At 50.4% G+C, this 20,714-nt stretch overlaps 1 protein-coding gene across 1 annotated transcript; it reads right to left on the minus strand.

Annotated features, from left to right (window-relative positions):
• Positions 1 to 587: 587 nt before the first annotated feature.
• ITGAX (integrin subunit alpha X) lies at positions 588 to 17,726 on the minus strand. Its single transcript, XM_082643911.1, has 30 exons — positions 17,629 to 17,726; positions 16,946 to 17,048; positions 16,368 to 16,471; positions 16,008 to 16,078; positions 15,741 to 15,855; positions 14,183 to 14,313; positions 13,906 to 14,051; positions 13,505 to 13,658; positions 13,052 to 13,202; positions 12,785 to 12,858; positions 12,493 to 12,622; positions 12,240 to 12,382; positions 11,949 to 12,089; positions 11,651 to 11,860; positions 9,330 to 9,460; positions 9,040 to 9,197; positions 8,744 to 8,898; positions 7,898 to 8,029; positions 7,736 to 7,809; positions 7,377 to 7,518; positions 4,417 to 4,533; positions 4,243 to 4,322; positions 4,069 to 4,152; positions 2,702 to 2,780; positions 2,484 to 2,591; positions 2,290 to 2,373; positions 1,973 to 2,086; positions 1,749 to 1,850; positions 1,379 to 1,489; positions 588 to 832 (listed from the first exon to the last, which is right to left on the minus strand). The coding sequence occupies exons 1-30, from the start codon at positions 17,687 to 17,689 to the stop codon at positions 734 to 736; spliced, it is 3,504 nt and encodes a 1,167-aa protein (XP_082500037.1). The 5' UTR covers positions 17,690 to 17,726; the 3' UTR covers positions 588 to 733.
• Positions 17,727 to 20,714: the final 2,988 nt, after the last annotated feature.

A 20,714-nucleotide genomic window follows, 5' to 3' on the forward strand; every position in this document is an offset into this window, starting at 1 on the left:
ATTAACTGCCTCCCCTTCTGCTTTTCTAACTAAAATGTCCACGTGGCCCAGGCACCTCGGTTGTGGCAGTAGTGGGATCTCTCCGGGGCAGGGAATGGCCTGCTGTGTGTTGACTCCCAGGTCAGCACCAGGCACCACTTTGAGCGTTATGCTGAGATGGGTGGCATAATAATAAGAATGACCTTATTGGGGGCAGCACATCTCTGATAGAGGACTTCAAAGTGCTCTCCAATCACTAACCATATGCAGACAATGTTCCATTCAATACATCCCAGGGTTTTTAAGAAACATCTGTGTATTAGTTCACAAGCTGAAGAGTTCAGAAGTTACACTGCGAGTAATGGGAAGCCACTGAAGATGGATGAGGATGAGAGCCTGGTTCAGAACTGTATTTTAGGAAGACCATCGGTGGTTAGTGGAGGAAGGGAGACTGGAACCTGAGGCTATTGTCCATCTATTTCTAGGTAGAAATTCCAAGTCAAGTCCTCAGGAGAGGCATGTCAGGGATCCTGTCCTGGGATTTCCAGTTGGAGCCTTGACAAGACCAATGGCCCTTCCCAGGCTAGGTGCTTTGTGCAAACACACTGCATCCTCCCAAAGAGAGAAAGCAGCCTGATGCCAGCCTCCCTCAGATGGAATGTTCTTCCCCAACAGGTCTGACTTGGGTGAAAGTAAGAAGGCCAGGGAACCTCTCAGGGGAGAGCAGGTCCAAAGGAGAGCAGGAGGTAGTTTCTTACTGGGCAACTTGGGGGTCTCCTGTCCCATTTTCTGGAGCAGTCTGTCCATTTGCTCCCTCCATCATTTCTTTGTACTGACGTTTGAAGAAGCCAACCTGTTGGGGAGGAAGGAGAAGAAAATCAGGAAGTCCAGTGGAAGAGAGGAAAAGAGATGATGGGGAGGGGGAGCAAGCACCATTTCTGGAACCCCCCTATGTTCCAGCACTGCACTAGGAACTTTATATAAATTGTGTCATTTAGACTTTGCCACAGTTCTGTGAGCTGGGTAGAACCACCTTCAGAATGAGAAGCTGAGACCGAGCATGGACCAAGCACATGCCAATGGTCAAGGAAAGAATCAGTGGTGGTGTCAACATCAAATCCAAGGCTGTGCTCTCATGTTCTAATTTGTGTTTAAGGGAAACATGTAAAGAGGTGGAGAAGAGTGAAAAAGAAATGGAGACAGATTAGAGGAGGCTTGAGAATCATATAGAAGGACATGGGGTCAACTGGGGACTGGTTATGTCACAGGTGGGAAGGGATCTCTCACATGCAGTGACTTAGGAAGAATGTGTGCCTGACTCCGTGGTGAGTCTTTCTTACACTGTAGAAAGTGTGGGACCAAATGCTGGCGGTGTCAGGAGTGGGATGAAAATACTCACCTTGTACAGTATGGCTGTGATGAGAGCCAGCAGCAGCAGTCCTCCCACAGAGCTGCCCACAATAATGGGGGTGGGGTTGTAGACCTCATACTTCTCCAGCACCAGCTCCATCTGGAGTGGAGATGACCCCATCAGAAAGTATCAGGACTCTTGCTATCCCAGACTCCTCCCAGGTCCCCTTTAACTCCCTCCCCTTCTTCATCAGGTTCTGCTCCAAGAAGTGAGATAGAGAAGGATTCATAGGCTAAGGGACAATTGTCCTGCCCAGGGACCTCCATCCTTCCTCTCTCCAGGCTTGCAAGCCCCGCACTCAGCATCACAGATTTAGCTCTCTGACCAGCCTGGTCACTGCCTACCACATGGCCACTACCTGGGCTCTCAAAAATGCCTCCTGTCCTGGAAGCTGGGAATACACGGATCTGTTGAAAATGATTTCAGCTACACTCACAACCAACACCTTCTTCTGCAGTGTCTGCAAAAGAGAAGGGGAAGGCTGAGAACTAGCTCTGGGGAGGGCTCGGGGTTAGAGAAATGCCCTGGCTTGAGGTGGGCACAGATACATCAGGCCCCACCTGAGTCTGGGAGGGGACACACCTGGCTGACCCAGCCGAAGCTGAGATTGCCTTTCAGGATGAAGTCAAGTTCCTCCTGGATGCCGAAGGAGTGGATGTCACAGTGGAACCTCAGGCAGTCAGCAATGGAGCAGTCCTGGGGAAGAGAAGTGGCATCAGGCCAGAGAAAGGTGAGTTTGAAGGTAGAAGACAGCATTCAACTGTCTGATTTGAGGGGAGCAGCCACATCTGAGCTCAAGCAGGCTGTTCAGCAGACATCCATCTAATGTAACATGCATCCCTGAATTAAATTCCTCTGAAGTGTAGCTTCCAGTGGGGAACATCCCAGAGCCCTCTCACCAGGACAGGCTTCTTCTGAAAGTGGGTCAGGAAGTCAGACTCTGTGGGCACTGTTCTCTCTGAAGAGCACTGAATGGATGGGTTCTAGGAAAACGCACAGGGAGAAAGCATGTGATGGGGTCATCAGGGATTCATGAGGACCAAGGAATCCAGGGAGAGCACATTAGTGGAGAAGCCATACAGTCTTTGAGTACCTGAGGGTGGAGGACTTCCATATCCTTCCACACGGTCAACCGGTTCAGTTCCACGGGCACTGAGAAGTCAATGCTGACAGGCAGGTCCCTCTGTCCCAGGTTGTTCACCTGCATGGAGGACAGTGAGGGCAAAGATCATGCTGAGCCCCACATCCCTCCCGAATCTCTGGCTCCTGGGCCCCTGCCCCAGCCCACGCTCCTGAGTCACCGTCACCTGCCTGGTATCTGTGCTGAGCCTCGCTGCTTTCCTCCTTCTCGGAGGCTGAGAAGTTGAGGTACTTGGTGGATTGTTCATGGCTGAGGGGAGAGGAGGCGTGGGCGGATGGGAAGTTCCGTTAGGGCCTCCTAAGGAGGCTCTGGAGGCTCTCAAACACCCCAGCCTTGTCCTGGGGGCCGCTCAGAGTGCCCCGGCCCACAGAATCACAACTGTAGAATACACGTGTAGAGTCACACACACCTAGGCATGGCATGTCCTGCTTGTGGGTCCCCTGCAAGCAGGTGTGATAACCCCGGTGCTCACACCAGCAAGCAAGCTCCAAGCTGGCAGGTGCCTGGGCTGCTGAGAGCCCCCAGTGTGCAGGTGTGAAGGAGAGTGTGAAACCCTGGGCAGAAGGAGGTAATCCAAGGAGGCCCGTGGGTAGAACTAGCAGGGGAAGGTACCCAAGCTAAGCCATGTGGGCCTGTTTCACACCATGAGTGTGTGGATCTCACAAAGGCAGGGGCTTACGTCTGGTGTTGATTACACATAATAGGGGCTCAATAAACCTTTGTTGAATGACAAATGAATTTATGGAAAGTAACCACAGCACTGTGCCTGGAACATAGTAGATGCTAGGAAGGTATTTGTTGAAGGTATCTGCTCAAGCTCTTGGCTTGACTCCTTAGTGTCAAACACCGTGTGTACCCCTCCTTGGGCAGCATTTAAGCCCTTTTCCTTTCATCCAGCTTTTCCCTGATCCCCAGTCCCTGCAGCCAGCAGGTCATTTCCCCCGTCCTTCCCAAAGGAGACTGGGAAAAAGGGGAGGGGTGGTTCTAAAAGCCCTGCAGAGTGTAAATCTGTTCCTTGTGGTGAGGAATTGTCCCGCCCAGATGCCAAGGCTTAAGCGCAATGCCATGGACACTTCAATGTTTAGCTGAAGCCTCCCCTGACAGGAGACCCTAGCGTCCCCTCGCCCCCTTGAAAACTCAGGTAGCCTCAGGAGACAGAACCACAGGGAGGCCCCTGATGAGATTCTTCCTTGAATCAGGATAACCTTGCTCCCCAATAAGGCTGTAAGAACCTTGAAAACAGGGTCACATCTCGTATGTCTTAGGGAACCCGGGACGATTTTGAGGCTTTTAAGAAAGGCTTCTGAGAACTGAAGCCTCTGTTAAATGATAATAATATCACAATTACTATTGTCATCAATAACCCACAATAAACACTCGATGATTGATTAGTAAGTGCTGCTAACAGTGTCGTCTACCGATTGAGAAGGTGGTGATAAAACTTAAATATCACAGATGTTCAGCTGCTGCAGAGTGAGAATTCCCCGAGCCCCACAGAGTGATGGAGGAGGAGCCCTTGGAGGTCGTGGCGTGGCACCTGCTGATCATGGTGTACACGGCGTACTTCACCGGGAGTTCCAGCCGGAAGGTGGTCTTGCTCATCTTGGGGGTGTTATTTTCACTGGAAAAGGAGGAGGATCCCAGCTGGCAAGTTCCCCAGAGGAGGAAGCTGAGTGGGAGGTAGCACTGCCCTGGGCCTGGCCCAGCTCACCTGCTCACATTGGCTGCAAGAAGCAGCCGGTCTCCCAGCATGGCCATGGGGGAGACGTCAAAGGTGGCCCTGAAGGTGATCTGAGGAAGAGGTAGGAATGGGGTAGGGGGGAGGTCACCGAGGAGTAGGACGGGGGGTGGGTAGGGGAGTAGGGGGTGCAGAAGCAAGGCTCACCTGGGCGCCCTCGTGGAAGATGAGGTGGTTGGTGCTACAGGTGGTGCTGAGGGTGCCCTGGCTCCCGGTGGGGGCACTGTCACAGGTCAGGCGCAGGGCACGTGACTGCAGCTGGTTCTAAGGAAGCACAGGTGAACCAAGGCCAGTGAGCATTTGCTAGTGTTCCAACGAGACTCCATAAAGTACTCACAGTTTCCTGGAATCTACCTTAAGGTTATATTTCTTTAAAAAAATCTTTAAACACTATCTGGTCAAACTTCTTCCTAATGTAGAAATCCCAGATTGATTAGCATTTCTTCCTTTTTTAAAAAAAATCTTTATTGGAGTATAATTGCTTTTCTTCTTTTTTATTTATGGTTCTTTTTAAAAGGTTGTACTATGAAAATTTCAAATATACTCAAAAGTGGAGAGACTAGGTAAATCTACCTCAAGTCCCCATCACACAGCTTAAATTACCAACATTTTTCTACTCTTGTTTTATTCAGCTGTTCTCCACTCTCTTTTTCTTTTTTTCTTTTCCTGATCAATTTAAAGCATATTCCTAACATCACATACTTTCATCTTGAAAGACTTCAGTGTGTATCACCAACAGACAAGGGTATTTTTTAACATAAGACAAGACTCAACAAATCATACTCAACAAAAGCTGATCCCTAAGATCAGCTAATATCCAGGTCGTGCTCTGTCTTCCTAGATGGTCTCCAAAAATGTTACATTACAGTTCATTTTTAAACACATTATCCAACAATGGTCCACACATGGCATCTGGTTGATGTGTCTAGAAGTACCTCCAGTGATAGGATGTTCACCCCTCACACAGCTGGAGTTTGCCATTCCTAGTGTATTTCTTCATGCATTGATCAAAATATGCTCCCATGGGGAAGACTAGCTTAAGAGAGACATGGGAGACCAACCAAACATTATGTGCAGACCTAGTTAAGATGTTCGTTCAAATAAACCAGTCAAAAAATATTTTTGAGACGATAAAGGAAATTTGATTATGGTCTAAATACCAAGGCATCATTCATTTCATTGGGTGTGATAATGGCTATGGGGTCACGTAAGTTGTCCCTACTGTCCATAACAGTGAAATAGGAAGGTGTGTGATGACAGGATGTCTGGGATTGGTTTTAAAATATTTGAGTAAAGGGAAAAAAAAACAGGTGACATAAATGTGGTGAAATGTTGATCATTGTTGAATCTGGGTGATAATTTTGGGGGAGGTTTGTTGAACTACCCTCTTCTTTTGTAAATGTTTAACATAATTTTTCATAATAAAATTTTTGTTAAAAATCTGTTTCTCTTTGACTCCCTGTGGTCCTAGTTCTGTCTTCTAGAACAGGGATTGCTATATGACAGCCCAGCACCAACTTTTATAAATAAAGTTTTATTGGCACACAGCCATGCTCATTCATACACATATTGTCAATGGCTGCTTTCACCTTACATCAGCAGAGCTGAGAAGATGTGAAGACACTCTGTGGCCCACAAAGCTGAAATATTTACTATCTAGCCCTTTATAGATAAAGTATGCCAAGCTCTGATCTAGAGTAACCAATAAATCCAACTCCTTTTTCTACAGAGCAGTATTTTATTTTATTTTACTTACTTTTTATTTAATTTTATTTTATATTTTCCACGCTGCACAGCTTGAGGGATCTTAGTTTCCCAGCCAGGGATTGAACCCGGGCCACGGCAGTGAGAGCACCAAGTCCTAACCACTGGACCACCAGGGAATTCCCCAGAACAGTGTTTTAAAGTATTTGAAGGCCGAATCATCAAAAAATCTACAAACAATAAATGCTGGAGAGGGTGTGGATAAAAGGGAACCCTCTTGCACTGTTGGTGGGAATGTAAATTGATACAGCCACTATGGAGAACGGTATGGAGGTTCCTTAAAAACTAAAAATAGAACTACCATATGACCCAGCAATCCCACTACTGGGCATACACCCTGAGAAAACCATAATTCAAAAAGAGTCGTGTACCACAATGTTCATTGCAGCTCTATTTACGATAGCTAGGACATGGATGCAATCTAAGTGTCCATCAACAGATGAATGGATAAGAAGATGTGGCACATATATACAATGGAATATTACTCAGCCATAAAAAGAAACAAAATTGAGTTATTTGCAGTGAGGTGGATGGATGTAGAGTCTGTCATACAGACTGAAGTAAGTCAGAAAGAGAAAAACAAATACCGTATGCTAACACATATATATGGAATCTAAAAAAACAAAAAATGCTTATGAAGAACCTAGAGGCAGGACAGGAATAAAGACGCAGATGTAGGGAATGGACTTGAGGACACAGAGAGGGGGAAGGGTAAGCTGGGACGAAGTGAAAGAGTGGCATGGACTTATATATATGTTACAAATTTTAAAATAGATAGGTAGCAGGAATCAGCTGCATAGCACAGGGAGACCAGCTCGGTGCTTTGTGACCACCTAGAGGGCTGGGATAGGGAGGGTGGGAGGGAGAAGCAAGAGGGAGGAGATATGGGGATATATGTATATGTATAACTGATTCACTTTGTTATAAAGCAGAAACTAACTCACCACTGTAAAGCAATTATACTCCAATAAAGATGTTAAAAAAATAAAATAAAATAAAGTATTTGAAGGCCGAGATATGTTTTCCTTTAAAAGAGGAATATTGATATGATGTGGAATACAAAGAAATGTAAGGCAGGGTCCTTGCTCTCTTCACATTAGCAGCCTCCTGGGAACTCATTCCTAACGGTCACTCTTAAAATGCCAAGCCCAGAGCTGAACACAGAATGAGCCAATGCATGCCCCAGCCAACACAACCACATCCATCAAACCACGATCAGCCCAGCCCTCTTGGCTTACAAGAGGCTGTTAAACAATGGAAGCCCTGCCTGAGCCTTGAACCCAGCACAGGAGTCTCTGCTGATCCCCCGCCATCAGCCTTTCCTTCCCCAGAGAGGACAATACCTGGCCCCCTGCCACACGTCGATAAGATAGCCCCGGCGGGTAGAAGAAGGTGATTGTGGTTCCATAGGAGTCCTCGCCATCATTCCACACTCTCACTTCCAAGTTCAGCTCCAGGTTACTCCCCACAATCAGGGACTTCAAGCTGGGTGTTGGGGTAGAGGGGAGGAGGTGATTCTGTGACTGAGGCTGGAAATGGTGTGGGGATGAAACACAGAGTAGGAAAGCGGGGGAGAGATGGGGACAGGATGTCTGGGTCCAGAGCACTGGGTAGAGATGTTAGGGAGAGCCAGGGGCAGGAGTTCCGAGTTCCAGGAAGGGGGCTGGGGGACCAGGGGAGGTCTGAGGGGCTGGACGCTCACCCTGAGACCCCAAAGGAGATGCCGAGGTCGTCCTGGCAGACATGATCAGCACCACAGTTCTTCTCAAAGGGGAGCTGAGAGTGAAGGGAAAGCAGGGTTTTCCCCAAAATCTGGAGTCCACGCCCTCCACCCTCTCTGGAAGAGCCCAGCACCAGGACTCACAGAGGTCATGAAGTATCTCTGGGCATCCACTGCCAGCATAGGCTGGAGGTTTCCAGAGCCAGAGATAGGCTTGCCCACTAGGGAGAAGTTGAGACGCAAGATGATGGGGGTCACCGAGTCCTCCACACAGGCCTGGCGAACGGACATTGGAGGGAGAAGTTGGTTAAGAAAAGTACCGTCGCAGCTACTAGCTGGGTCCCGTCTCCTCATCCATAAAATGGAGTAACAGTGGTACCTATCCACCCCCCATAAATGCTCATCCATAGGATTTTGCATGCAGAACCCCTGCTGTGGTTGTCCTTGGTCTTGAACATCCTTCCCGCAGCCTCCCACAGGCTCACTCACTCTACTCAGGGTCTCCCCAAACTGCTCCCGGTGACCTCCCAACACCCTCTCTGTCCTCTCCCCAGCTTTATCTCTCTTCATAGCCTTCATCACTACCTGACATCTATTATTTAGGAATCTGATCACTTTTGATCTTCTCACAGAGCTCCCCCTGGCCATGATTGTTTTGTCCACTGCGGTGTCCCTGGTGACAAGGACAGGGCCTGTCTCAGAGGAGGAGTTGGATAAAAGAATCCCATCCCCATCGTCCCATGGCTCTCCGAAGCAGCCGTACTCTTTTTCCTGAAATCCAGCCATGTAGCCTCTGGCAGATGCAGCCAACCTCATCCATCCATTCACTCACTCATTCCACCAACATGTGTCAAGTACCTCAAGTACCTCCTGCATTCCGTGTGCCATGCTGGGGCGGAGCGAGGACCAGAACACACCCATTCTTTCCCTGCCCAGCCCCCTGCCAGCCTCAGAATTTCCTCTATTCCCAGGACTCTGAGGTCCCCTCACCGGCAGGAGCAACCTCACAGGCTCGCAGTGCTGTGTCAGCCCCAGGTCTAGAACACGAGTCAGATTCCGAGTCCTTGTCTCCTCGAAGACAGCACGAGGACTCAGGCGGCCAGGGTCAAGGGTTAAGTCAAAGGTCACAACGCTTTGGAGGTTAGCTGTAGGGGAAAGCAGGGGATAGAAAAGGCTGAAAGAGTGAGGAACCTCCCAGCTGGGCAAGGGGCAAGGTAGGAGACAGGAGTCCTGGGCTTGGAGACTCCCAGGGTCAGGGCATTCTGGTCAGAGGGGAAATAACTCACCCAACCGGTTCTTGGGACTTTGAGACACACGAAGGCAGACAATGGCCTCACCCAGAGACTGGGCAAATGCCGGCTGCTGGTGGCACTCATACACAGACCTGGTGATCTCTGGAGGTGTGATGTGCATGTTTGCCCACACCCTAAGCACAGGTCTGGTCCTGCGGGCAGAACACTGAGCTGAGGACAGGCCCTTGGTTCTGGGAGGACAACCTGTGAGGGCAGGTAGGGAGGCTGGTGTCCTAGGCAGACCCAGGACCATCCGGGCAGTGTCTGGGGAAGGCTGTTCTCACCTGAGCAGCAGTGCGTACCCCCAGGCCCCCACAGCCAAGTCCACCAGTCCATCCATGGTGAGGTCCTGACCCCCGCTCAGCGACTGCCCAAAATACTGGAGGCTGGGGGAGAACTGGGCGCCTGTGATCCGCTGGCCAGAGAGGAAGAGGCAAGTCAGGTTGGGGGGTGATGGAAACAAGTTGGACAGAAGAACGAGAGGAGCAGGGAGCTGGGGGTATGGGAGACAGAACGAAGGGGTGAGCGGTAAAAAGACATCTCCAAGAAGTGCCTAAAGAGAGAGGTGGGGATGGGAAAATGGTGACTAGAGACAAGGGAAAGTTTCTAGAACGTAAATGAAGAAGTGGAGATGGAAAGACTGGCCTGGTGACCTGAGTTTTGTTCACTCACTCAGCTAGTTAGTCTTGGGTTTTGATTTTGGCTCCTTCACTTATGAGCCATGGGACCTTAGGTCAGGAGTCAGTCTTTCTGTGCCTGTTTCCTCATCCCTCAGCTGGGATAATAACACCTCAGAGAATTAAATGAATTAATTCACGGAGTTCTTAGAACCACACCTGACGTATGGTCACTAGTCAGTAACTTACTATTATGAGTATCAAAGCTCCAGCCCTACCCTCCACATTGCAGATGGTGCCAAGGCCATAGGACCTTTAAGAGGCCAATTCCAGACTTGAAATCAGACTCTCTGACCTCATGCCCAAGACCCCCTTTTGCTCTCTGTAGCCACCCTGTCTCTTCAGAAGACAAGGTGGGACCAGGTCGGGATGGGGAGGGGCTGCACCCATATGCAGATTCTACGCTCCTGGACCACCTGCCCTGTGGGTCCCTCCCCTTTTATTTCCATGGCTCCTGTAACGACCAGTCCCTTTAAGAATATACCCTTTAAATCTCTGGGCACTGATGGGACTGGCAGACATTGAGAGTAGTAATAATAAAATGAAAGAGAAATTTACCAGTTACAAAGGAAGAGGGGGTAGAAATAGTACAAACACAGCCAGACAGCCTTGTGTGCAGGAGAACTTATCTCACCACCATGTCATCCCCATGCCCCTCATTTTCCTCTACACCCCAGCCCCTGACAACCACTAATCTACTTTCTGTCGTTATGGATTTACCTATTCTGGACATTTCGTGTAAATAGAATCATACAATATGTGGTCCTTTGGGTCTGGCTTCTTTCACTTAGCATAGTGTTTTCAAGGTTCATCCATATTGTAGCATGTGTCAGTGTTTCGTTCCTTTCATGGCTGAATAATATTCCATTGTATGGGTATACCACATTTTATTTATCTGTTCCATCAGTTGATGGGCATTTGGGTTATTTCCACCTTTTGGTTATTATAAATAATGCTAATATAAACAATCACGTATAACTTTTTTGGTGTGGTCATGTTTTTAATTCTCTTGGGTGGAACTGCCAGGTCATACAGTAACTCTGTGTTTAACCTTTTGAGGAGCTGTTTTCCAAAGTAGCTGCATCATTTTACATTCCCACCAGCAGTGGATGAGAGTGCCAGATATTCCACACCCTCACCAACACTTGTCATCTGTCTGTCTGATTCTAGCCATCCTAGTGGATGTGAAGTGGTTTTGATTTCCTGATGACTGGTAACTAATGATGTTGAACATCTTTTCATGTGCGTATTCGTCCTTTGTACATCATCTTTGAAGAAAAGTCTTTTCAGATCCTTTCCTTATTTTTTAATTGGGGCTTCCTTAACTTTTGCCAGGGGAAGCAGCCCTCCCTTCTCAGGGAACCCTGCCCCCTTGGGTGAAAGGCTCCTGCCTATGGGCATTGGGCAGGATTACTGATGGCAGGAGAGAATAAAGTCATGGCATCCAGGGAGATGAAGGGGTGAGTGGACAGGCAGACTGAGGCCACCAGAACTAAACTGACTGGCAAAGGGAGGCTCCAAGAGATGGAGCATTGGGTTAGAGTCAGGAGGTTGGAACCTCCCTCATCATCATTCTTGATCCACTATAAACCTTGGACAAGTCAAGGCACTTATCTTCTCCATGCCCCAGATTTCATCTCTAAAATGTGTTTGCTAATGCCTGGCCTGTGTACAGTGTAAAACTACTGGGGGACTAAAAGGCTTGGGTGGAGAACCCACTCAAGTATCAAGTCACCATGTAAAGCAGGGAACGTATCAATGTTTCCATTTCTCAAATTCCACAGATTTTGCTTGCTGTCTACTAGGTGCTCAGTGCTGGACAAAAGAGATAAGGGAAAAAAGAATTTTCCAGGCAGCAGTGTCAAAGACAGGGAAAAGCCTGGAGGAGGTTGCTGTGGCAACGGCCACCGACAGTGACTGGGCCTCACCTGGCTGTGGGCGGGGCTGATCCCCAGTCCCAAGGTTCCATGAAACAGGTAGACAGCACCCCGGTTCTCCTGCTCTCCCGGAGCCCCGATGGCCACGTCCGTCAGCCTGTCCCCGTTCACATCCCCCAGAACCGTCAGAGCTGCCCCAAAGCGGCCCCAAGGGTGGCCTTGCTCCCCTCGCAGGACAGCACCACACTGCCACTTAGCCCTCTGCAGAACAAAAACAGTGTCAGGTCCCACCCCAGGCGACCCCTCCACACCCAGACCCCACCCAGCCCGGGTCTCATCAGCCACTCACCCCGCGGGGAAAGGGGCACACGGACACCTGGCCCCCCCGGCTCTGCTCATAGTAATGGGGGGCCCCGATGAGGACCAGGTCGGAGCTGCCATCTCTGTCCACGTCCACGGAGCTGAGGGAGGCCCCGAAGTAGGAGCCGATCTGGAGGGCAGAGCGTGGAGTCATCCTGCCTACCCCTGCACCCGCTCTGGGCCAGGTCCCACCTCCCCCCAGATATCAGCCCCTCCCTGCTGGGCCCCGCATCCCCTTCATCTCCCTCTCTGCCCCTGGAGAGCCTCCTCCACACCCAACCTGTGTCCCTGTGACTTCAGCCTTCGGCCTCCATTGCCCGGACACCTGGATGAAGATGACAACCTTCCCAGTGTGCTGATGGCGGGGGGCCCCCAGGACCAGGCTGTGTACCCCCTTCCAAATGGCCAGCTCTGTGGAGTAACCTGAGGGGACCAGGCCTCAGCACAGAGGCTCCCACTCCCCACCCACGGGCCCCTGCTCTTCCCAGGCAGCCCGTCTCCCGCCCGGCCCTCCGACCACAGCCTTGCCTCACCCAGGTAAGAGTCACTCATGTCCGCGTGCTCCTGAGACATGTTGATGAAGGTGGGGCTCCTATTTAGGGGGTACAGGAAGGCACCTCCAGACCAGCTGAAGCTCCCCACAGCCCCCAGAACTGGTCCATCCTGGGAGGAAAGGATTCCAGAACAGGTGGGAAGAAGAAGATAGCCTATTCCAAAACAATGGCTGCCAATGGTTCCACCCACTCGCCTGATACTCACTCTTGCCTTCTCTCCGCCCATCTCTGCCCCACCCTACATCAGTGGCCTGAAAGGGGCCCCACTCACAGGCATGAACACAGCACTGAAGCCCTCCTGGGACATCTCCAGTTCGAAGGAACCGCTGCTTATGGTCTGCGTACCTGGGGAAAGGCATGACACCTAGGATCCATGGGAAAGACAGGCTTTGCCAGGATCTCAGCTTTAAGAAGATCTCATGTTGGAGACTAATACCCAAAGGGAAAGACTGGCCCATGACATAGGGGTCCAGGTTCTAGAAGGAAAAACATTTATGGGTGAGGGTTTCTGAAGTGAGTAGTGCCATCTCTGACTTACCCTCAATGGCAAAGATCTTCTCTTTCAGTTGGTTTTGAATGTCTCTCAAAGCATCAAAGTTCTCCACTCTAAATATATGTTCATGGGAGGGCTTCGATGCGATGTCCTTTAATTCTTGCCAGGAATGTATATTTTGAAAAGCCAATCCCACCTGTCCCCAGCAAACACCAATTCAGTGAAAATAATCATAACTATAATATGCCTGCTGGATGCTGGGACCCTCCAATAACCCTGCAAGGTTAATATTATTACACCCAGTGTACAGGCAAGAAAAATGAGGCACAGACAGCCTCATCAAGGAGCTTAGGGAAAGGATGAGGATACCCCAGGCTGAAACAGAGTTTTCATCCTGAAGTAGAAGCTGAGAGAGCTGGGGTTTCTGTCCTTGAAAGGGAAGGTGGCTTAAGAGGATGAGAGGGGAGGAGGCAGTGGGAGGGCATCCCCACATCCTACCCCAATTGCATAGCGGATGATGCCAGCAGCCTCAGCACCGGGAATGACATCCTTGTAATCCAGAGGGTCATTTTCTTTCCGCCCATCAGTGATGACGATGAGGATTTTGGAGGCATCTTTTCGGGCCCCATATAAGGCACTGAACAGCTGTTCTCTGTAAGAGAAGATGAGGGTCCAGAGGCCAGTGAACAGAGCTGCTGCTTAGCCTCTGATGCCTTTGTGAGAACAAGGAGATGCCACTTCCTCTGTGATGCCCCCGTCCCACCCAGAGGCCCCCGGCTTGGTGAGGAGACCACAGGCTGAACTCCAGTACCCATCTCTCCCTTCCTCTTGGAGACAGATGCGGCCCAAAGGAAGACCCAGATGCTTTGGGCGAAGACCTGGGAGGAGGCAGGACTCACGTGACCCTCCTGATGGCTGTGGCCGTGTACGTGAACCCATTCAGCTTCTGTACGGAGTTCAGCAGGCTTAGTGGGTTTGAGCTGGTTGCGAAAGCTTTGAAAGTGAAGTGCACCTGGAACTTGTGGGAGAACTGCACCAGGGAGAACTGGAGAACCACACAGGGCTGGGGGCCGGGCCAAGGCACCAGAACCCTGGGGTTCCTCCCACAAGCTTCCCCTGGGGAGGGGAGGGCGATGGGGCGGCTGCACCCTTTCCTTCCCTCCCCTGAGAGCACACCTGGGAGCTGGGACTCTGGAACTGGCTCATCATAACCTTCACGAATTTCAGCATTTTGGCAAAATCGGTGGAGGAGATGCTGCCTGAACCGTCGATCAGGAAGGCAATATCCTGCTCCTGCCTCGGGCACTCTGGAGAAGGAGGTGGCACCAGTCCCCCGAGGGACACTCCCAAAGCCCAGGCCTCCTGGCCACGAGAACCCACCCTCCCAGGGGCTGCCCTAATTCCTGCCTAGAGCAAGGCCCTTTGGTCTCCTGAAGCCTCTAAAGAGGACATATCTGTGATTCAGCTGCTCACACCTGGTTGATAAAAAAGTAACAATTCCTCCAATCCAGATGGTGAGAGGCTGGGGGCCCCTCCTTCTTCCTCAGCTGTCCGTGCCCCGCCCCCTGACCCTACCCCACCTTCTCCCCCAACATGCCCACCATCCAGCACTAAAAGGACCTTGTTCCAGCCCCTGGCCCGGTACACCCCCAGTTGGTCAGAGCCAAACTGTACTTGTGTTAAATATTTTTAATGTCATCCCTGGCAACAGTGGCACACTGGTCCTATGCTGTCCTCAGAGTGAGTGAAGAATCTGTCCTCAGAAGCGGAAGCTCTCCTGGCTTGGCTTGCTCAGGGAGATTCCTATCTAGCTCCCAGCTGCCCCCTTCTGCCCCCAAGGCTTCCCATCAGAGAGAGGGGTGTCCTGATGGTAGCCCAGGCACCTGTGGATGAATCTAGAACCTAGGAGGTGCTGGGAGGGGCACCCCATTCAGGGCCCCAGACGTCAGTCTCTCCAACGGCCTGAGTGTGAATGTGAAACCAGGGAGGGGCCTCGGCCTGCCCCGGTTCCAGGGGCGGGGAGTCTGAAAAGCTCACTGTTCCACATCCTCATCCCCCTTCCCTGTCAGCACCAGGGAGGCCGGGCCCTGTGCCTCAACATGCACACACACACACATATATACATATACACACATACACATATACACATACACTACACACACACATACATAACACAACACACACATATACATGTATACATACATCACACACTCATGCACATACACATACATACACACATACACATATACTCGTACACACACATACATATACACTGCTCAGACTGCCTGCACCCACCTCACCCTTTCCCAACCTGCTGCGTGAACTAATTGGCTATACTGCAGGGTGCATTGTGTGAAAATAAACGCCCTTCACTCTAAAAATTCTTGCAGCTGGCATTAACTGAGCCCTCACCACATGCCAGGCCCTGTACCAGACCCTGGCCGAGGATCACTGTATGTTACTCTCAGTTGGGTGTGATATTATCCCACAGGCAGATGAAGAAACTGAAGCTCAGAGAGGGAAAGGTCCTAGGAAAGGTCCTGCGGTGGGACAATGATGGGGCAGGTGTAAAAGCAGGCGGTGACCCCTCCAGCCCATGTTCGGAATCACAATACCATCCAGTAAATTTTTTTTCTGGATCCCTCTTTTTTATCCACTTTGGGGTGTCTCTGGCTCCACTGCAAACCAGAGGTGTATAGGTACCTTGAAGGACTCAGTGGCCCCAAACACTCACCCTGCAGGGCAGCCGGGATCCTCTGGGCCTGCCGGGACGGGGAGACCAGCAGGAAGCAAAACCCGGTCAAGTGCATGTTCTCCCTGCATGCATGGTGCACGGTAGGGCCACAGGCCTGTGGACAGAGGGGCCTGGTGGGAGGGGTTGCCCTGCTTCTGTCCCACCCTCCCATCCCAGCACCTTCACCCTTCACGAGACCCCCAGCACCAGCAGCCCCAGGTCCCCACTCTTTCCCTCAGGATGCTCCCATGACCCAGGGCAACTCACCAGCAGCCGAAAGGGGCTGGTGGTGGCCACCATGGACAGGCCCAGGGACATGTTCACAGCCTCTGGAGGCACTGAAGGTACAGATGTGTGCATGGTCACCCTCAGGACAGAGGAGGCAGGGAACACCTCATCTCTGGGAGATTAGGGGTCTGACAGGTGAAGGGGGCTCTCAGGTCTTGATGGAGGTATGGGGGTACAGGGGTGTGTTGAGAAGGGAGACTCTGAGTGGGTCAGGAAGCCTGTCTGAGGGTAAGGGTCTGCAGACAGAGCTGAAGCCAAGAAGTAGGTATCCTGTGCTCTCCACAGGCCCCCAGAGCATGGGAGACTGGACTTGGGTCTCAGCCGGGGGCAGTGACTCACCCGGCAGGAGGATGGGTTCACACTTGCCCATGCTGTAGTCGCACTGGTAGAGGCCGCCCGTTTGATTGGCAGCCTTTATCTCCTGGGGGGCTCCAACCACCAGCCTAGGGGGAGAAAAGAACACAGCAGCTAAGAGTGTGGATGCCAGAGCCAGACTGCCTCTCTGAGCCTCAGTTTCCTCATCTGTAAAGTGGAGATTAATAACAATTTAAATTCCACACGGGAGAGATTTTTGTCCCTTTTATGCTCTGGTGTACGCCTGGCTCCTGAGACATTTAGTAATAGATGCTCAATAAACATTTGTTGAGTGATGGATTCCTACAGCATAAGGTTGCTGTGAGGATGGAATCAGTGCCCACGAAAGGGTGCCTGGCACTTCATAATTGCTTAAGAAATAAATAAAGTTAGCTGGGGTCCTCGAGATGGCAAGATGGTCCTTCTTTCAGTCCAACTCTTCATAGCCTTGGCGGGAATTGCCATGGCAGACAGAGGAGAGTTTGTGAATAAAGAGAGGGATGTGGGGAGGGACAGGGGAGGAGTAGTTGAGAGCCAAACGCCAGACACCACACAGTCCTCACCAGTTGGCATACTGGACCACGCTGTATCCAAACCCAGCGCTGTTCACATGGAAGATTGTTGGCTGGTCTATGTCCAAGTTGAAGCAGAAAGAGGAAGCCAGGGCTGGGGAGGAGGGGGAGGAGACACACTTTGGTGAAGGTTCTCCCTTCTGCTCCATCTCCCTGGCCCCCAGCCTACCCCGCAACTGTCCCCTCCAGGTGCAATGCCCCAGCATCTCCTGGTCTTCTGGACCCCCAGGCTCAGCCCTGCTTCTCTCCTTCAGATGGTCCAGAAATAGCTGTTCACCCACTGGTCTGTTAGCAAATTTCAGTTCTTCATTTCCACAGAGCAACACCCAAGCTCTAAAGACACTCCTTCCCCAACCCTCTCCCTGGGCTCCTATGAGGAAGAATCCAGGAAAACCTGGGGACAAATGGATGCAGTGGACAGAGTATAAGATTGACTCATTCTGCCTACTTGAAAAACGTTTGGATTGTCCAGGCAACCGGCCTCTCTTCCAGAATCTCTTGAACTTCCCTAAAATTGGTTCAGTACCCTCTCAACCCCCACAAACTCCAGATCCCAAACCCGGTATAACTCCAGATCCCTCCCCTAATGTCTGAGTTCAAAGCATGCGTTCTCAGCTCTCTCCCTACCTGGACCCCCATCCCCTCCTCCCCCTTCATCGTGACTCTCAGCTTACCCATCGACAGGAGGAGGAAAATCCTGGTCCTGGTCATGACTGGAAGATCAGACATGGGCATCGGAGCATCTGAGCCACCAGGGAAACAGCTGGACCAAGGTGCCAAGAAAGCAAGTAAGCAGAGAGGGTCACAGGAGGCCGGAGGTAGGGAGGGAAGTTGTCAGCATGACTCAGAGGTGGAGGGCGGAGAATGCAACTAAAATAGGAAAAGAAAGGGGCCAGGCAGCCCACACGCTCTGTGTCCAGAGATGACATGACTTGCTTCTCTTTGTCTCCCCACCCTAGGCTCGGGTGGATGCAAATCTCCTGCCCTGCCCTACCTCTCCAGGTTCCCTCATTGTACTGGCAAATGTTTCCCCTTGACCTTGAAACTTCAGTTAACCTGGGGAGGGGAAGGGGTAGATGCCAAGGTGGGGTCAAGGCCCAAAGAGAAACTCTGGTAGGAACCCTCCTTTTTGGACCTGGAAACCTCTGGGCCCAGGAGTCAAGTAGCTGGACCCTAGGAGGGGGTACAGAGTGAGTATTTGCTCATTTGTTCTTCATTTATTCAGCAAGTCTAATCTGAGGCTGATTATGCAAGCCCTCTGTTAGCAGAGGGAGAAAACACAAGCCACAAGGCCCCAGCCGTGGGGTCAGTGAAGAAGAAAAATATGTAAACAGCAAGACATTGCTGTGAAAGGAGACAGTACTCATCGGTCACAAGGTATCTTACCCAGTTTGGAAGCATGTGGATTTCCAGGAGGGCTTCACTGAAGAGGTGACACTTGATCTAAGTCTTGAAGGCAACTGACTAGAGGGGAGCATATTTCAGAAGGGTTGGCCAACTGTGGAAGAGGCAGGAGGGCCTCTTAGGAAATCAGTGATAGAAACCAGACAGTGGGAGGTAGGAAGTGACAAGAGATGAGGTCAGTGGGGGAGGAGGGAAGGGGAAGCAGGCCCCAGGCCCAGAAAGCCCCCTTAAGGCCTGTTGATTTTATCTTGAGGACAGAGGGAAGCATAGAAGCAAATTATGAAGACTGAGATCTTCAATTTTATGTTTCAGAAAGCTAGAAAGAGGGGCTGTGTAGGGCACAGTTTCCTTGGGAGCTAGCTGGAGACAGATCATTGAGGAGAGAGGTGATGGGGGCCTGTGGGTGAGCTGGTGGCCATGGGGATGAACTGAAGGCTGACTTGTCCCTAAGGCATGGACAGTGGTGATGGTTCCTGAGCTGGAGGGTACTGGAGGAGGGACGGGTGGTGGGCTAGGGCAACTTTGGTGTTGAGGAAACCAAAACATGGTGTTTAAGAGTTTGGGCTCATAAAAAAGAACAAAATAATGTCATCTTCAGCAACATGGATGGACCTGAAGTAAGTCAGACAGAGAAACACAAATATTATATATATGATATCGTTTATATGTGGATCTAAAAAAATGGTACAAATGAACTTATTCACAAAACAGAAATAGAGTCAGAGATATAGAAAACAAACTAATGGTTACCATGGGGGAAAGGAGGGTGGGGAGGGATAAATTCGGAGATTGGGATTGACATATACACACTATATATATAAAACAGATAACTAATAAGGACCTATTTTATAGCACAGGGAACTCTTCTCAATACTCTGTAATGACTTATATGGGAAAATAATTTTAAAGAGTGGATATATGTATATGTATAACAGATTCACTTTTCTGTACAGAAACTAACACAACATTGTAAATCAACTATACTCCACTAAATTTTTTTTAAAATAATAAAAATAAAAATAAATTTAATTTAATTTTAAAAAAAGTATTTGGGCTCTTTCATTGAAAACCACTGCTCCCATGGAGGGAAAGGATAAGGGCCTGATATTTTTCATAGCAAAGCTTGTAAAATAATTTGACTGTGCCTATGTATAACTTTGATAAAAATACAAACTTTAAAAAATAAAAATTTTAAAAGTTAAAAAAAAAACGTGGGCTCTTCCGACCCCTCTGCCTGTTTCCTCCTCTGCAAAATGGGGTGATAATAAAAATACACACCTCCTGGGCTTCCCTGGTGGCGCAGTGGTTGGGAGTCTGCCTGCCGATGCAGGAGACACGAGTTCGTGCCCCGGTCCGGGAGGATTCCGCATGCTGCGGAGCGGCTAGGCCCGTGAGCCATGGCCGCTGACCCTGCGCGTCCCGAGCCTGTGCTCCGCGACGGGAGAGGTCGCGGAGGTGAGAGGCCCGCGTACCGCAAAAACAAACAAACAAAAAAAACACACCTCCTATTTTTGCTGGGACAGTTGAGTTTGTAAGTGTGAAAATGCTCGAAAGAATATTTAAGAGCTTTTATTATTGGCTATTATCCTTACTATGCTATGATGATTATTGTATTAGGTAAGTGCGCTTCCCAACGGGGGAAGCCTCCACATTCTGAAGGGTGTGCAGGGCTGGATCTCAGGAGAAAAGTCTGGGCTGGAGATGAGTTCTGAAACCATCGGCAGAAGTGCTGGATGAGATCCTGATGGGAGTGTGAAGAGGAAGGAGAAAAATGGGCCTGGGCTGGGTCCCAAGGAAACGCCAATGATGGCCACAGAATAGGGGCTCAAGAAGGTGGGGAAAGAAAGTGTCCACAAAGGAGAGAGAAGGGCACAGTGCAAAGGCAGCGTGTAGAGAAGGAGTGTGAACAACATCACAGGCTGCTGTCAAGTGACACTGAGTGAAGTAAGAAATGAGGAAGTCTCTGGATCTGGCTACAGAGGCCATTGGTGACCCTGGAGTGGGCTGTGCCAGGGCAGTGGGGGAGGAGGAGGGGACAGGGATGGGAGTAGCGATGTCACCCGGAGGGAAGCAGCCCTGAGGAGACCTCAGACACAACATGGCTGGATAAAGGCCCTGGAATTCTTGGCGATGAAGAAAATTTGAGAGAGGGAGAGAGCGAGGGTGCAGGGGTTCAATTCCAAGAAGGAAATGGTGACAGAAAAACCCAATAAAGAGAAAGGAGAAGTGGCCCAGATCCTGGAGAGGATAAAAGACAACCAGAAATGATTTAAACCAGAAGTCTGGGAGACTCAGGGCTGGTGTTGTGGACAGGTCGAGAGACCACCAGCCTTCGAAGGACCTTGAACCTGGCCTT

This window comes from Mesoplodon mirus (genome assembly GCF_964341445.2).
Source record: "Mesoplodon mirus genome assembly, chromosome: 15".
NCBI classification, from domain to species: Eukaryota; Metazoa; Chordata; class Mammalia; order Artiodactyla; family Ziphiidae; genus Mesoplodon; species Mesoplodon mirus.

Coding starts and splice junctions, on each gene's coding strand:
- ITGAX (XM_082643911.1), bottom strand. CDS start 17,689: ATGCCCATGTCTGATCTTCCAGTCATGACCAGGACCAGGATTTTCCTC. Junction 12,623..12,784: donor TCAGTGCTGTGTTCATGCCT/GTGAGTGGGGCC, acceptor CTTTCCTCCCAG/GATGGACCAGTTCTGGGGGC. Junction 2,781..4,068: donor GTGTACACCATGATCAGCAG/GTGCCACGCCAC, acceptor CTCTCCCCTCAG/CCATGAACAATCCACCAAGT.